The 13,940-nt window shown below is 37.3% G+C and overlaps 1 protein-coding gene across 24 annotated transcripts in view; it reads right to left on the bottom strand.

Moving 5' to 3' along the window:
* ANK2 (ankyrin 2) overlaps positions 1 to 13,940 on the bottom strand; it is a 710,689-nt gene that overhangs the window by 206,958 nt on the left and 489,791 nt on the right. For 23 of the 24 annotated variants that reach the window (XM_060105174.1, XM_060105137.1, XM_060105190.1 and 20 more), the window contains one exon: positions 12,752 to 12,853. In XM_060105174.1, coding sequence (XP_059961157.1) covers positions 12,752 to 12,853 — 102 coding nt within the window. Of the gene's footprint in view, positions 1 to 12,751; positions 12,854 to 13,721; positions 13,806 to 13,940 lie in introns of those variants that run through there. The other variant, XM_060105179.1, reaches the window with a different exon arrangement.

The following is a 13,940-nucleotide window of genomic DNA, read 5'->3' as shown; positions in this document are numbered from 1 at the left end:
AACACAGTAAGATAAGCAAAATGAGAAGACAGAAAAACACACAGCAGATGAAGGAGCAAGATAAAAACCCACCAGACCTAACAAATGAAGAGGAAATAGGCAGTCTACCTGAAAAAGAATTCAGAATAATGATAGTAAAGATGATCCAAAATCTTGGAAACAGAATAGACAAAATGCAAGAAACATTTAACAAGGACCTAGAAGAACAAAAGAGCAAACAAACAATGATGAACAACACAATAAATGAAATTAAAAATACTCTACATGTTATCAATAGCAGAATAACTGAGGCAGAAGAATGGATAAGTGACCTGGAAGATAAAATAGTGGAAATAACTACTGCAGAACAAAATAAAGAAAAAAGAATGAAAAGAACAGAGGACAGTCTCAGAGACCTCTGGGACAACATTAAATGCACCAACATTCGAATTATAGGGGTTCCAGAAGAAGAAGAGAAAAAGAAAGGGACTGAGAAAATATTTGAAGAGATTATAGTTGAAAACTTCCCTAATATGGGAAAGGAAATAGTTAATCAAGTCCAGGAGGCACAGAGAGTCCCATACAGAATAAATCCAAGGAGAAATACGCCAAGACACATATTAATCAAACTGTCAAAAATTAAACACAAAGAAATCATATTAAAAGCAGCAAGGGAAAAGCAACAAATAACACACAAGGGAATCCCCATCAGGATAACAGCTGATCTCTCAGCAGAAACTCTACAAGCCAGAAGGCAGTGGCAGGACATAATTAAAGTGATGAAGGAGAGAAACCTACAACCAAGATTACTCTACCCAGCAAGGATCTCATTCAGATTTGATGGAGAAATTAAAACCTTTACAGACAAGCAAAAGCTGAGAGAGTTCAGCACCACCAAACCAGCTTTACAACAAATGCTAAAGGAACTTCTCTAGGCAAGAAACACAACAGAAGGAATATACCTACAATAACGAACCCAAAGCAATTAAGGAAATGGGAATAGGAACATACATATCAATAATTACCTTAAATGTAAATGGACTAAATGCTCCCACCAAAAGACACAGAGTGGCTGAATGGATACAAAAACAAGACCCATATATATGCTGTCTACAAGAGACCTACTTCAGACCTAGAGACACATACAGACTGAAAGTAAGGGGATGGAAAAAGATATTCCATGCAAATGGAAATCAAAAGAAAGCTGGAGTAGCAATTCTTATATCAGACAAAATAGATTTTAAAATAAAGACTATTAGAAGAGACAAAGAAGGACACTACATAACGATAAAGGGATCAATCCAAGAAGAAGATATAACAATTGTAAATATTTATGCACCCAACATAGGAGCACCTCAATACATAAGGCAAATACTAACAGCCATAAAAGGGGAAATCGACAGTAACACAACCATAGTAGGGGACTTTAACACGCCACGTTCACCAATGGACAAATCATCCAAAATGAAAATAAATAAGGAAACACAAGCTTTAAATGATACATTAAACAAGATGGACTTAGTTGATATTTATAGGACATTCCATCCAAAAACAACAGAATACACATTTTTCTCAAGTGCTCATGGAACATTCTCCAGGATAGATCATATCTTGGGTCACAAATCAAGCCTTGGTAAATTTAAGAAAATTGAAATTGTATCAAGTATCTTTTCCGACCACAATGCTATGAGACTAGATATCAATTACAGGAAAAGATCTGTAAAAAATACAAACACATGGAGGCTAAACAATACACTACTCAATAACGAGGTGATCACTGAAGAAATCAAAGAGGAAATTAAAAAATACCTAGAAACAAATGACAATGGAGACACGACGACCCAAAACCTATGGGACGCAGCAAAAGCAGTTCTAAGGGGGAAGTTTATAGCAATACAATCCCACCTTAAGAAACAGGAAACATCTCGAGTAAACAACCTGACCCTGCACCTAAAGCAATTAGAGAAAGAAGAACAAAAGACCCCCAAAGCTAGCAGAAGGAAAGAAATCATAAAGATCCGAACAGAAATAAATGAAAAAGAAATGAAGGAAATGATAGCAAAGATCAACCAAACTAAAAGCTGGTTCTTTGAGAAGGTAAACAAAATTGACAAACCATTAGCCAGACTCATCAAGAAAAGAAGGGAGAAGACTCAAATCAATAGAATTAGAAATGAAAAAGGAGAAGTAACAACTGACACTGCAGAAATACAAAAGATCATGAGAGATTACTACAAGAAACTCTATGCCAATAAAATGGACAACATGGAAGAAATGGACAAATTCTTAGAAATGCACAACCTGTCAAGACTGAATCAGGAAGAAATGCAAAATATGAATAGACCAATCACAAGCACTGAAAATGAAACTGTGATTAAAAATCTTCCAACAAACAAAAGCCCAGGACCAGATGGCTTCACAGGCGAATTCTATTAAACATTTAGAGAAGAGCTAACACCCATCCTTCTCAAACTCTTCCAAACAATATCAGAGGAAGGAACGCTCCCAAACTCATTCTACGAAGCCACCATCACCTTGATACCAAAACCAGGCAAGGATGTCACAAAGAAAGAAAACTACAGGCCAATATCATTGATGAACATAGATGCAAAAATCCTCAACAAAATACTAGCAAACAGACTCCAACAGCACATTAAAAGGATCATACACCATGATCAAGTGGGGTTTATTCCAGGAGTGCAAGGATTCTTCAATATGCGCAAATCAATCAATGTGATACACCATATTAAAAAGTTGAAGGAGAAAAACCATATGATCATCTCAATAGATGCAGAGAAAGCTTTTGACAAAATTCAACACCCATTTATGATAAAAACCCTGCAGAAAGTAGGCATAGAGGGAACTTTCCTCAACATAATAAAGGCCATATATGACAAACCCACAGCCAACATTGTCCTCAATGGTGAAAAACTGAAACCATTTCCACTAAGATCAGGAACAAGACAAGGCTGCCCACTCTCACCACTCTTATTCAACCTAGTTTTGGAAGTTTTAGCCACAGCAATCAGAGAAGAAAAGGAGATAAAAGGAATCCAAATTGGAAAGGAAGACGTAAAGCTGTCATTGTTTGCAGATGACATGATACTATACATAGAGAATCCTAAAGATGCTACCAGAAAACTAATAGAGCTAATCAATGAATTTGGTAAAGTAGCAGGATACAAAATTAATGCACAGAAATCTCTGGCATTCCTATACACTAATGATGAAAAATCTGAAAGTGAAATCAAGAAAACACTCCCATTTACCATTGCAACAAAAAGAATAAAATATCTAGGAATAAACCTACCTAAGGAGACAAAAGACCTGTATGCAGAAAATTATAAGACACTGATGAAAGAAATTAAAGATGATACAAATAGATGGAGAGATATACCATGCTCCTGGATTGGAAGAATCAATATTGTGAAAATGACTCTACTACCCAAAGCAATCTACAGATTCAATGCAATCCCTATCAAACTACCACTGGCATTTTTCACAGAACTAGAACAAAAAATTTCAAAATTTGTTTGGAAAAACAAAAGACCCCGAATAGCCAAAGCAATCTTGAGAACGAGAAATGGAGCTGGAGGAATCAGGCTCCCTGACTTCAGACTATACTACAAAGCTACAGTAATCAAGACAGTGTGGTACTGGCATAAAAACAGAAAGATAGATTAAAGGAACAGGATAGAAAGCCCAGAGATAAACCCACGCACATATGGTCAACTTATCTTTGATAAAGGAGGCAGGAATGTACAGTGGAGAAAGGACAGCCTCTTCAATAAGTGGTGCTGGGAAAACTGGACAGCTACATGTAAAAGGATGAGATTAGATCATTCCCTAACACCATACACAAAAATAAGCTCAAAATGGATTAAAGACCTAAATGTAAGGCCAGAAACTCTCAAACTCTTAGAGGAAAACATAGATAGAACACTCTATGACATAAATCACAGCAAGATCCTTTTTGATCCACCTCCTAGAGAAATGGAAATAAAAACAAAGATAAACAAATGGGACCTAATGAAACTTCAAAGCTTTTGCACAGCAAAGGAAACCATAAACAAGACCAAAAGACAACCCTCAGAATGGGAGAATATATTTGCAAATGAAGCAACTGATAAAGGATTAATCTCCAAAATTTATAAACAGCTCATGCAGCTCAATAGCAAAAAAACAAACAACCCAATCCAAAAATGGGCAGAAGACTTAAATAGGCATTTCTCCAAAGAAGATATACAGACTGCCAACAAACACATGAAAGAATGCTCAACATCATTAATCATTAGAGAAATGCAAATCAAAACTACAATGAGATATCATCTCACACCAGTCAGAATGGCCATCATCAAGAAATCTAGAAACAATAAATGCTGGAGAGGGTGTGGAGAAAAGGGAACACTCTTGCACTGCTGGTGGGAATGTGAATTGGTACAGCCACTATGGAGAACAGTATGGAGGTTCCTTAAAAAACTAAAAATAGAACTACCATATGACCCAGCAATCCCACTACTAGGCATATACCCTGAGAAAACCATAATTCAAAAAGAGACATGTACCAAAATGTTCATTGCAGCTCTATTCACAATATCGCGGAGCTGGAAACAACCTAAGTGTCCATCATCGGATGAATGGACAAAGAAGTGTGGCACATATATACAATGGAATATTACTCAGCCATAAAAAGAAATGAAACTGAGCTATTTGTAATGAGGTGGATAGACCTAGAGTCTGTCACACAGAGTGAAGTAAGTCAGAAAGAGAAAGACAAATACTGTATGCTAACACATATATATGGAATTTTAAAAAAAAATGTCATGAAGAACCTAGGGTAAAACGGGAATAAAGACACAGACCTACTTGAGAATGGACTTGAGGATATGGGGAGGGGGAAGGGTAAGCTGTGACAAAGCGAAAGAGAGGCATGGACATATATACAGTACCAAACGTAAGGTAGATAGATAGTGGGAAGCAGCCGCATAGCACAGGGAGATCAGCTCGGTGCTTTGTGACCGCCTGGAGGGGTGGGATGGGGAGGGTGGGAGGGAGGGAGATGCATGAGGGAAGGGATGTGGGAACAGATGTATATGTATGACTGATTCACTTTGTTATAAAGCAGAAACTAATTAAAAAAAAAAAAAGAAAGTAGGCATAGAGGGAACTTTCCTCAACATAATAAAGGCCATTTATGACAAACCCACAGTGAACATCGTCCTCAATCGTGAAAAACTGCAAGCATTTCCACTAAGACCAGGAACAACACAAGGTTGCCCACGCTCACCACTCTTATTCAACATAGCTTTGGAAGTCTTAGCCACAGCAATCAGAGAAGAAAAGGAAATAAAAGGAATCCAAATCAGAAAAGAAGAAGTAAAGCTGTCACTGTTTGCAGAAGAAATGATAGTATACATAGAGAATCCTAAAGATTCTACCAGAAAACGACTAGAGCTAATCAATGAATTTGGTAAAGTAGCAGGATACAAAATTAATGCACAGAAATCTCTGGCATTCCTATACACTAATGATGAAAAATCTGAAAGTGAAATCAAGAAAACACTCCCATTTACCATTGCCACAAAAAAGAATAAACTATCTAGGAATAAACCTACCTAAGGAGACAAAAGACCTGTATGCAGACAATTATAAGACACTAATGGAAGAAATTAAAGATGATACAAATAGATGGAGAGATATACCATGTTCTTGAATTGGAAGAATCAACATTGTGAAAATGACTCTACTACCCAAAGCAATCTACAGATTCAATGCAATCCCTATCAAACTACCACTGGCATTTTTCACAGAACTAGAACAAAAAAGTTCACAATTTATATGGAAACACAAAAGACCCCGAATAGCCAAAGCAATCTTGAGAACGAGAAATGGAGCTGGAGGAATCAGGCTCCCTGACTTCAGACTATACTACAAAGATACAGTAATAAAGACAGTATGGTACTGGCATAAAAACAGAAAGATAGATTAAAGGAACAGGATAGAAAGCCCAGAGATAAACCCACGCACATATGGTCACCTTATCTTTGATAAAGGAGGCAGGAATATACAGTGGAGAAAGGACAGCCTCTTCAATAAGTGGTGCTGGGAAAACTGGACAGCTACATGTAAAAGGATGAGATTAGATCATTCCCTAACACCATACACAAAAATAAGCTCAAAATGGATTAAAGACCTAAATGTAAGGCCAGAAACTCTCAAACTCTTAGAGGAAAACATAGATAGAACACTCTATGACATAAATCACAGCAAGATCCTTTTTGATCCACCTCCTAGAGAAATGGAAATAAAAACAAAGATAAACAAATGGGACCTAATGAAACTTCAAAGCTTTTGCACAGCAAAGGAAACCATAAACAATACCAAAAGACAACCCTCAGAATGGGAGAAAATATTTGCAAATGAAGCAACTGACAAGGGATTAATCTCCGAAATTTATAAGCAGCTCATGCAGCTCAATATCAAAAAAACAAACAACCCAATCCAAAAATGGGCAGACGACCTAAATAGACATTTCTCCAAAGAAGATATACAGACTGCCAACAAACACATGAAAGAATGCTCAACATCCTTAATCATTAGAGAAATGCAAATCAAAACTACAATGAGATATCATCTCACACCAGTCAGAATGGCCATCATTAAAAAATCTAGAAACAATAAATGCTGGAGAGGGTGTGGAGAAAAGGGAACACTCTTGCACTGCTGATGGGAATGTGAATTGGTACAGCCACTATGGAGAACAATATGGAGGTTCCTTAAAAAACTTCAGGGCCTTCCCTGGTGGCGCAGTGGTTGGGAGTCCGCCTGCCGATGCAGGAGACACGGGTTCGTGCCCCGGTCCGGGAGGATCCCACGTGCCGCGGAGCGGCTGGGTCCGTGAGCCATGGCCGCTGGGCCTGCGCGTCCGGAGCCTGTGCTCCGCAAGGGGAGAGGCCACAACAGTGAGAGGCCCGCGTACCGCAAAAAAAAAAAAAAAAAAAAAAAAAAAACTTCAAATAGAACTACCATATGACCCAGCAATCCGACTACTGGGCATATACCCTGAGAAAACCATAATTCAAAAAGAGTCATGTACCAAAATATTCATTGCAGCTCTGTTTACAATAGCCCAGATATGGAAACAACCTAAGTGTCTATCATCGGATGAATGGATAAAGATATGGCACATATATACAATGGAATATTACTCAGCCATAAAAAGAAATGAAATTGAGCTATTTGTAATGAGGTCGATGGATCTAGAGTCTGTCATACAGAGTGAAGTAGGTCAGAAAGAGAAAGACAAATACCGTATGGTAACACATATATATGGAATTCAAGGGGAAAAAATGTCATGAAGAACCTAGGGGTAAGACAGGAATAAAGACACAGACCTACTAGAGAATGGACTTGAGGATATGTGGAGGCGGAAGGGTAAGCTGTGACAAAGCGAGAGAGAGGCATGGACATATATACACTACCAAACGTAAGGTAGATAGATAGTGGGAAGTAGCCGCATAGCACACGGAGATCAGCTCGGTGCTTTGTGACCACCTAGAGGAGTGGGATAGGGAGGGTGGGAGGGAGGGAGAAGCAAGAGGGAAGAGATATGGGAACATATGTATATGTATAACTGATTCACTTTGTTATAAAGCAGAAACTAACACACCATTTTAAAGCAATTATACTCCAATAAAGATGTAAAGAATAAATAAATAAATAAAGTGATTTCCAAGAGGGTGGTAAATAAGACAGCTATGTTTATGCTCCAAAATTAACAATAAAGCATAATACAATTGTAAATGAAAAAAAAAAAAAAGATTTTAGTTCCAAAAAAAATTTTACTTTAAAGAAACCCAGATAAACAGTAACTGTTACCAAATTGCTACTAAACGTGATCTTTCCTAACTGGTGACACAGGCTATGATAATACCTTTTATGTTCTGTCCTGCCTGTGAGAACCAGCACCACTTTTGCTAAAACTTAGGTTGACAATCAATATAAAAATATTTGCTAATATTTATTGAATACTTGCTCTGTTAACCTTGTTTATAATATTGTAATCTTATGAACAATTACTAAATAAATTTAAAAAATAAGTATATATGAGTTTCAAAAATAGGGAGCAAACACTAAGATTTATTCTTTTCTGTATGTACAAGAGATTAAAAGATAAATAAATACATTACCAGCTTAATCTTTTAAGGAAAATGAAAGTTAACAAATTAACAAATTAAGTATTTGGGAAAGATAATGAAAACAAAGTTTTTTTGTTTTTGTTTTTGTTTTTGCGGTACGCCGGCCTCTCACTGTTGTGGCCTCTCCCGTTGCGGAGCACAGGCTCCAGACACGCAGGCCCAGCGGCCATGGTTCACGGGCCCAGCCGCTCCACAGCAGGGGGATCTTCCTGGACCGGTGCACGAACTCGTGTCTCCTGCATCGGCAGGCGGACGCTCAACCACTGTGCCACCAGGGAAGCCCCAAAATTTTTTTTTAAAGAATATTATCTTTTGTCAAATTTATGAATTTTTCCCACATCCTTTAACCAATTAGAAGCCAAGTGGTATTTTTCAATTAAATTTCAAAATTCTCATGGTATTTATGAGACCAATTTTATAAAGAAAATGATTTTCATTGAAATTTCAGTTTAAGGAATCTTAGCATGCCAATACATTTGGTATTTTTTGGAAAGTTGGTACAGCCCAGATTGCCTTTCATTGAGAAATACAACAGGGTACAGAAAGTCCTGCTTTATATATACATGACATAATGCTCCCCAGAAACGCAGGCTTACAAGCAAAATAGAGAATACTTTTTCTTTTTTTCTTTCATATGTCATATTAGCTTTGAGCTTTCACATATTTAGAAATAGCAGTACTTTGGCTGAAGAGTTGCCTCTTTTGCCCTCCTAAGTGTTTGGAAATTATATTCTGTTCTATATGTTTTTTGAGTTTTAGTAGTAATCCTGGTGGTGGTGCTCTTTGACTTAAAAGTTCCTTTAACTACATATTATGTTGATCTGAGGATGAATAAAGCCCTTTTTATATTAGCAATGGTAGATTAAAAATAAGATTCAAACATCTCAGGAAGGCGTTCTGAAGTAGAAAAGATTTATATATGAGAGACAGATCTGTGTGACCCTGGGGACATTACTTAACCACTTGTGGACTCAGTTTCTGCACTTATAAACTCAGGCGAATGCCTACCTTATAACATTTGTCTCTGCTGATTGATGAGACATCACACATAAAACCCCCAGCACAAAGCCTGATATATAGCAGCTAACTAGTTAACATTAGTCACTTCATTTCCCTAATCTCTATTTAATGTACATTCTTGAATGGTAATAATAAAGAACCAACACCAGACAACAACATTTACTTTCTACCTAGTAAATTCAGGTGACTGAGGAGAGTCAATCCCATACTTTGTGTGGAGGTCAATTTTAATTTTTCTCATTCTTGGTAGACATACACAGTAACTGCAATTAGAATAGGTACACCTTAGAAAGTCCTTTCATATTTCATATTTAATTTACACTGCAACTCGGTGATGTAAGATTGAATGTATTATTACTTTCTTGTTTTAGAGATTAGAAAAATGTCACTTTCTGAATTGAAATGACTTAACAAAAGTGGAGATGGAACTTGAACTGCTGGGCTCTAAGTTCTGTGCGGTTTCATGACATTTTGTTGCCTTCTTACAAAAATACATGTTCTTCCCCTTTATAGTAACATGCTAGTGGACAGTCATCCACTACACGAAAAATATGTTAGGCAGCTAAAAACTTCTCAAGGTAACTCAAGAATTGAGGTTGGTCAATAAAGCAAATAAGAATTGAGTGTTTACTGCTGAGAGTTTATTTTTCTTTAAAAATAAACTCCAAGATCTTTTATAAGATTAAGATATTTCTTATACTTTAGGATGAAGTGGACTTGGTTTGACTGAAGTTAACTTTATTTTCCTTGGGTTCGTCTTTTGGTATCACTTACAATGATTTTACCAAATGAACTAATAGTTCTAACAGTTTCATTGCCTATTTTCCAGCATACTGCAAATTTAGAATGTTAATGAATTGATATTAAAATTGGGGGAATGTATTTAATATACTTGAAAAAAGCCTAAAACAACATGTGAAGGGACTTCCCTGATGGCCCAGTGGTTAAGACTCCGCACTTCCAATGCAGGGGCACAGGTTTGATCCCTGGTCAGGGAACTAAGATCCGGCATGCCATGCAGCCAAAAAATAATAAAATAAATAAATAAAATTAACATGTTAAAAATTTAAAATATTTCATATTCAATCTCACAGGTAGTTTTGGAAGAATTTCATATATCTATATCTATATAGGAATTTGGATGTTGTCTTTCTCTTTTAAAGTAACTAATGTATCTAAACTTCAAATTATTTGTTCAAAAGGACACAAAACATATCAAAAAAAGATTCATAATGAAGTATAAGATGGATAAGAAACAGAGATGTAAAATATGAAGATCTTATATATTGGGATAAAGGAATTTAGTCTTATTCCATAGGTCAGTGTCAAGAACTATGTAAGGTCTGGGATTTTATCTCACCTACAAGCTAAAAAGCTTAACTGCTACTATTTCCTGATACTGGTAGAAGACATGAGTCTCCTGGATCAGAGACAATGGACTTTATAGTTCATGGCAAAAGGAGTGGCTGAGTGTCAACATGTTGCTTACACCAGTTCCCTATGCCCCCTCCCAATCCCATGCGAGTGACACACAGGACCAGAGATGGATGCCTGTGAATGTCGTGGGTTGTGTTAAAGAAGAACATTAACCTTGGGGAATTCACAGCTTTTAAAATAAGAAAGAACAAGCCTAATTCTTATCTGGAGGAAAGAGTTACCTAATCCCTCAAGGTTGCTCACTGCAATCACTGCCCCGAGAAATGCTCCAGATAAAGAGCATACAGCGTCTTTCATTCTTGACACACACAAAAGAATATATAGGGATGCTCAGGGTGACAGCAGACTGATATTCCCTATAGCAAGCAGCACTCAATATTTTTGATGCCACGGGAATTACTCCTCTAAAGGATAAGAAATACTGCCATCAATGACAGTGCTTCTTAAGCTGGTTACTCTCAAGAGGATCAAGGAAAATCCTGCACCCTTTGCAAAAGGCTTCAGATAATTTTTAATTTTTTTTTTTTTTTTTGCGGTATGCAGGCCTCTCACTGTTGTGGCCTCTCCCGTTGCGGAGCACAGGCTCCGGACGCACAGGCTCAGCGGCCATGGCTCACGGGCCCAGCCGCTCCACGGAATGTGGGATCTTCCCGGACCGGGGCACGAACCCGTGTCCCCTTCATCGGCAGGCGGACTCTCAACCACTGCGCCACCAGGGAAGCCTGGCTTCAGGTAATTTTTATACAACTATCTTACTGACCTAAGCATTGGAAGCCATAGAAAGTTTGATAGTGAAAGGAGTGCCATAATCATATATTTATTTTAGAAAGATGACTCAAGACATAGTGTGGAGATTGACCAGAGTGGACAAGATGAAGACAGGACCTAATTAAGGAGGCTGTTATGGCAACCATGGTAAGTGACCATGTTGTGAGTTAGTGCAAATTTGTGGATGTAGAAGATGAACCGAAAAAGGAGTGCTAGACTGGCGTAGGGGAGAAGACACGGGTGGAGAGCTGTTGGAACTAACATATTGGTGAGGAAACCAGCAGGTAGGAATTTGAGAGGAGAGTAAGTTTGAGTATGAAAAGATATCAGGTTGTTTTTGAAAAGCTGTACTTGAAAGATATACTAATTTCAGGCGACTGTAGATGGAACATAACTGGGCTCAATATATATCAGAATATATATCAATATATATCACAGGCATTCTATAGATGATTTAGAATCTGCCAATGAAATTCATCTCCTGGTAACTTAAAATTACTCAGGATTATTCACTTCCCAGTCAGCTCTGTCTCACACACACACACAAACACACACACACACACACACCACACACACATACCAATGTGCAACATTTAGCACACTCTATTGAATACTGGAGTCCACTAGACACTTTAATTCATGGCATTAAAATCTTAGTTAAAAATAACACAAAAATCTCAACATCCCTGGGACCAAATAATATCCAAATGTATAATATTGTCTAAAGTCCTTAGTGAATGGATGTGATAAATAAATAATCCAAATACCTCACTTAAGCCAACAGTTGCAACCTCTTCTCATTCAAATTTATATTTTAAAACTAATTGGGGGGATCGTTTTGGTGGTCCTAGTCAGTGTAATAGAGCATAAAAAATAAAGGCATAAAGTTGAAAAAAAATAAAAAACTAATTAGGGGGAAAGGGAGGGATAATTTTGATTTTATCCTCTTATTTCTCTATCCCAAATTGTAACAATCAGTTACCCCTAAGTAAAAGGCATACAGCAAACAAGAAAAGAAGCCAGAGTCTGGATAACTAGTTGATAAATGAGAAGTAAAACATCATTCTTGGTCAACATTCCAGCTCAGGGCAGCCCAGATCATTTCATAGGCAAAACTGATGTTCAATTATTTTTGATCTATCTAATTTGCCAGACTTATTAGCTCTAGATACAACCATATGAGGCTTCAAAAGTTGGTAAGGATGAAAAATGGACTTTCATAATTCTGAATTGCTGCTATTTGAGTAAATTCAACAAGCACACACAAAAAAACTGGGCTCTTGGAATGTATCTGCAGGTAATAAGAGTGTCTTCAATGTATAATACAGAGCCAGCGGCCGTACTCTTACCTGGTTGCAGGTATTGATGTCTATGCCCCCTTTGAGATATTCCACTACTTTGTCTAAGTTGCCTGCTCTGGCAGCACGGAGGAAGCTTGCATTGCTGTCAGACTGTGAGAAAAAGAAAAGACCTTTAGTGAATTACTGATAAAATGAAGACACATCAAAGACAGAAACACAAGAATGTTTGCACCATGCATCAGAAAAGCTTCAGTTGCACTGTGTCCATCGACAGATGAAAGGATAAAGAAGACGTGGCACATATATACAATGGAATATTACTCAGACATAAAAAGGAATGAAATTGAGTTATTTGTAGTGAGGTGGATGGACCTAGAGTCTGTCATACAGAGTGAAGTAAGTCAGAAAGTGAAAAACAAATACTGTATGCTAACACATATATGTGGAATCTAAAAAAAAAAAAAAAAAAAAAAAAGGTTCTGATGAACCTAGGGGCAGGACAGGAATAAAGACGCAGATGTAGAGAATGGACTTGAGGACACAGGGAGGAGGAAGGGTAAGCTGGAACAAAGTGAGAGAGTAGCATTGACACATATACACTACCAAATGTAAAACAGATAGCTAGTGGGAAGCAGCTGCATAGCATAGGGAGATCAGCTCAGTGCTTTGTGACCACCTAGAGGGGTGGGATAGGGAAGGTGGGAGGGAGATGCAAGAGAGAGGGGATATGGGGATATATGTATATGTATAGCTGATTCACTTTGTTATAAAGCAGAAACTAACACACCATTGTAAAGAAATTATACTGCATTAAAGATGTTAAAAAAAAAACAAAGAAAAGCTTCAGTTGCAAAATATTTCAATCCTGAGTTCAAAACACTGAATAATAATTCACAGTACAAGTCAGCAACTTCACAGTATTTCTAGAGAGTTGTTTAAGGACATTAAAGTCAATAGGAAATACACTCTGCTGTATTAAAGAGTATAAAAGAACAATAAAAATAAAAATAATTATTACCGCTTTACTCCAAATCTTCAGCCAATTTGAAGATGAATTTACACTACCCCCAAATCCACTGTTATCCATTCATTTTAGCTTCAGGAAGCTAGTGACTTTATACTGAGCCTAACATCGAGCTAAAAAACAAATGAAATAAGCTACTGGGTTTCTTCTTTCTCTTCCTTTACTGTTTGGTTTTCAGATGCATCTGAGGGAGAGTACTGAGTATGGGTCACC

This window comes from Mesoplodon densirostris, chromosome 1 (genome assembly GCF_025265405.1).
Source record: "Mesoplodon densirostris isolate mMesDen1 chromosome 1, mMesDen1 primary haplotype, whole genome shotgun sequence".
Lineage (NCBI taxonomy): Eukaryota > Metazoa > Chordata > Mammalia > Artiodactyla > Ziphiidae > Mesoplodon > Mesoplodon densirostris.
This window is presented reverse-complemented; position numbering and strand designations above follow the sequence as displayed.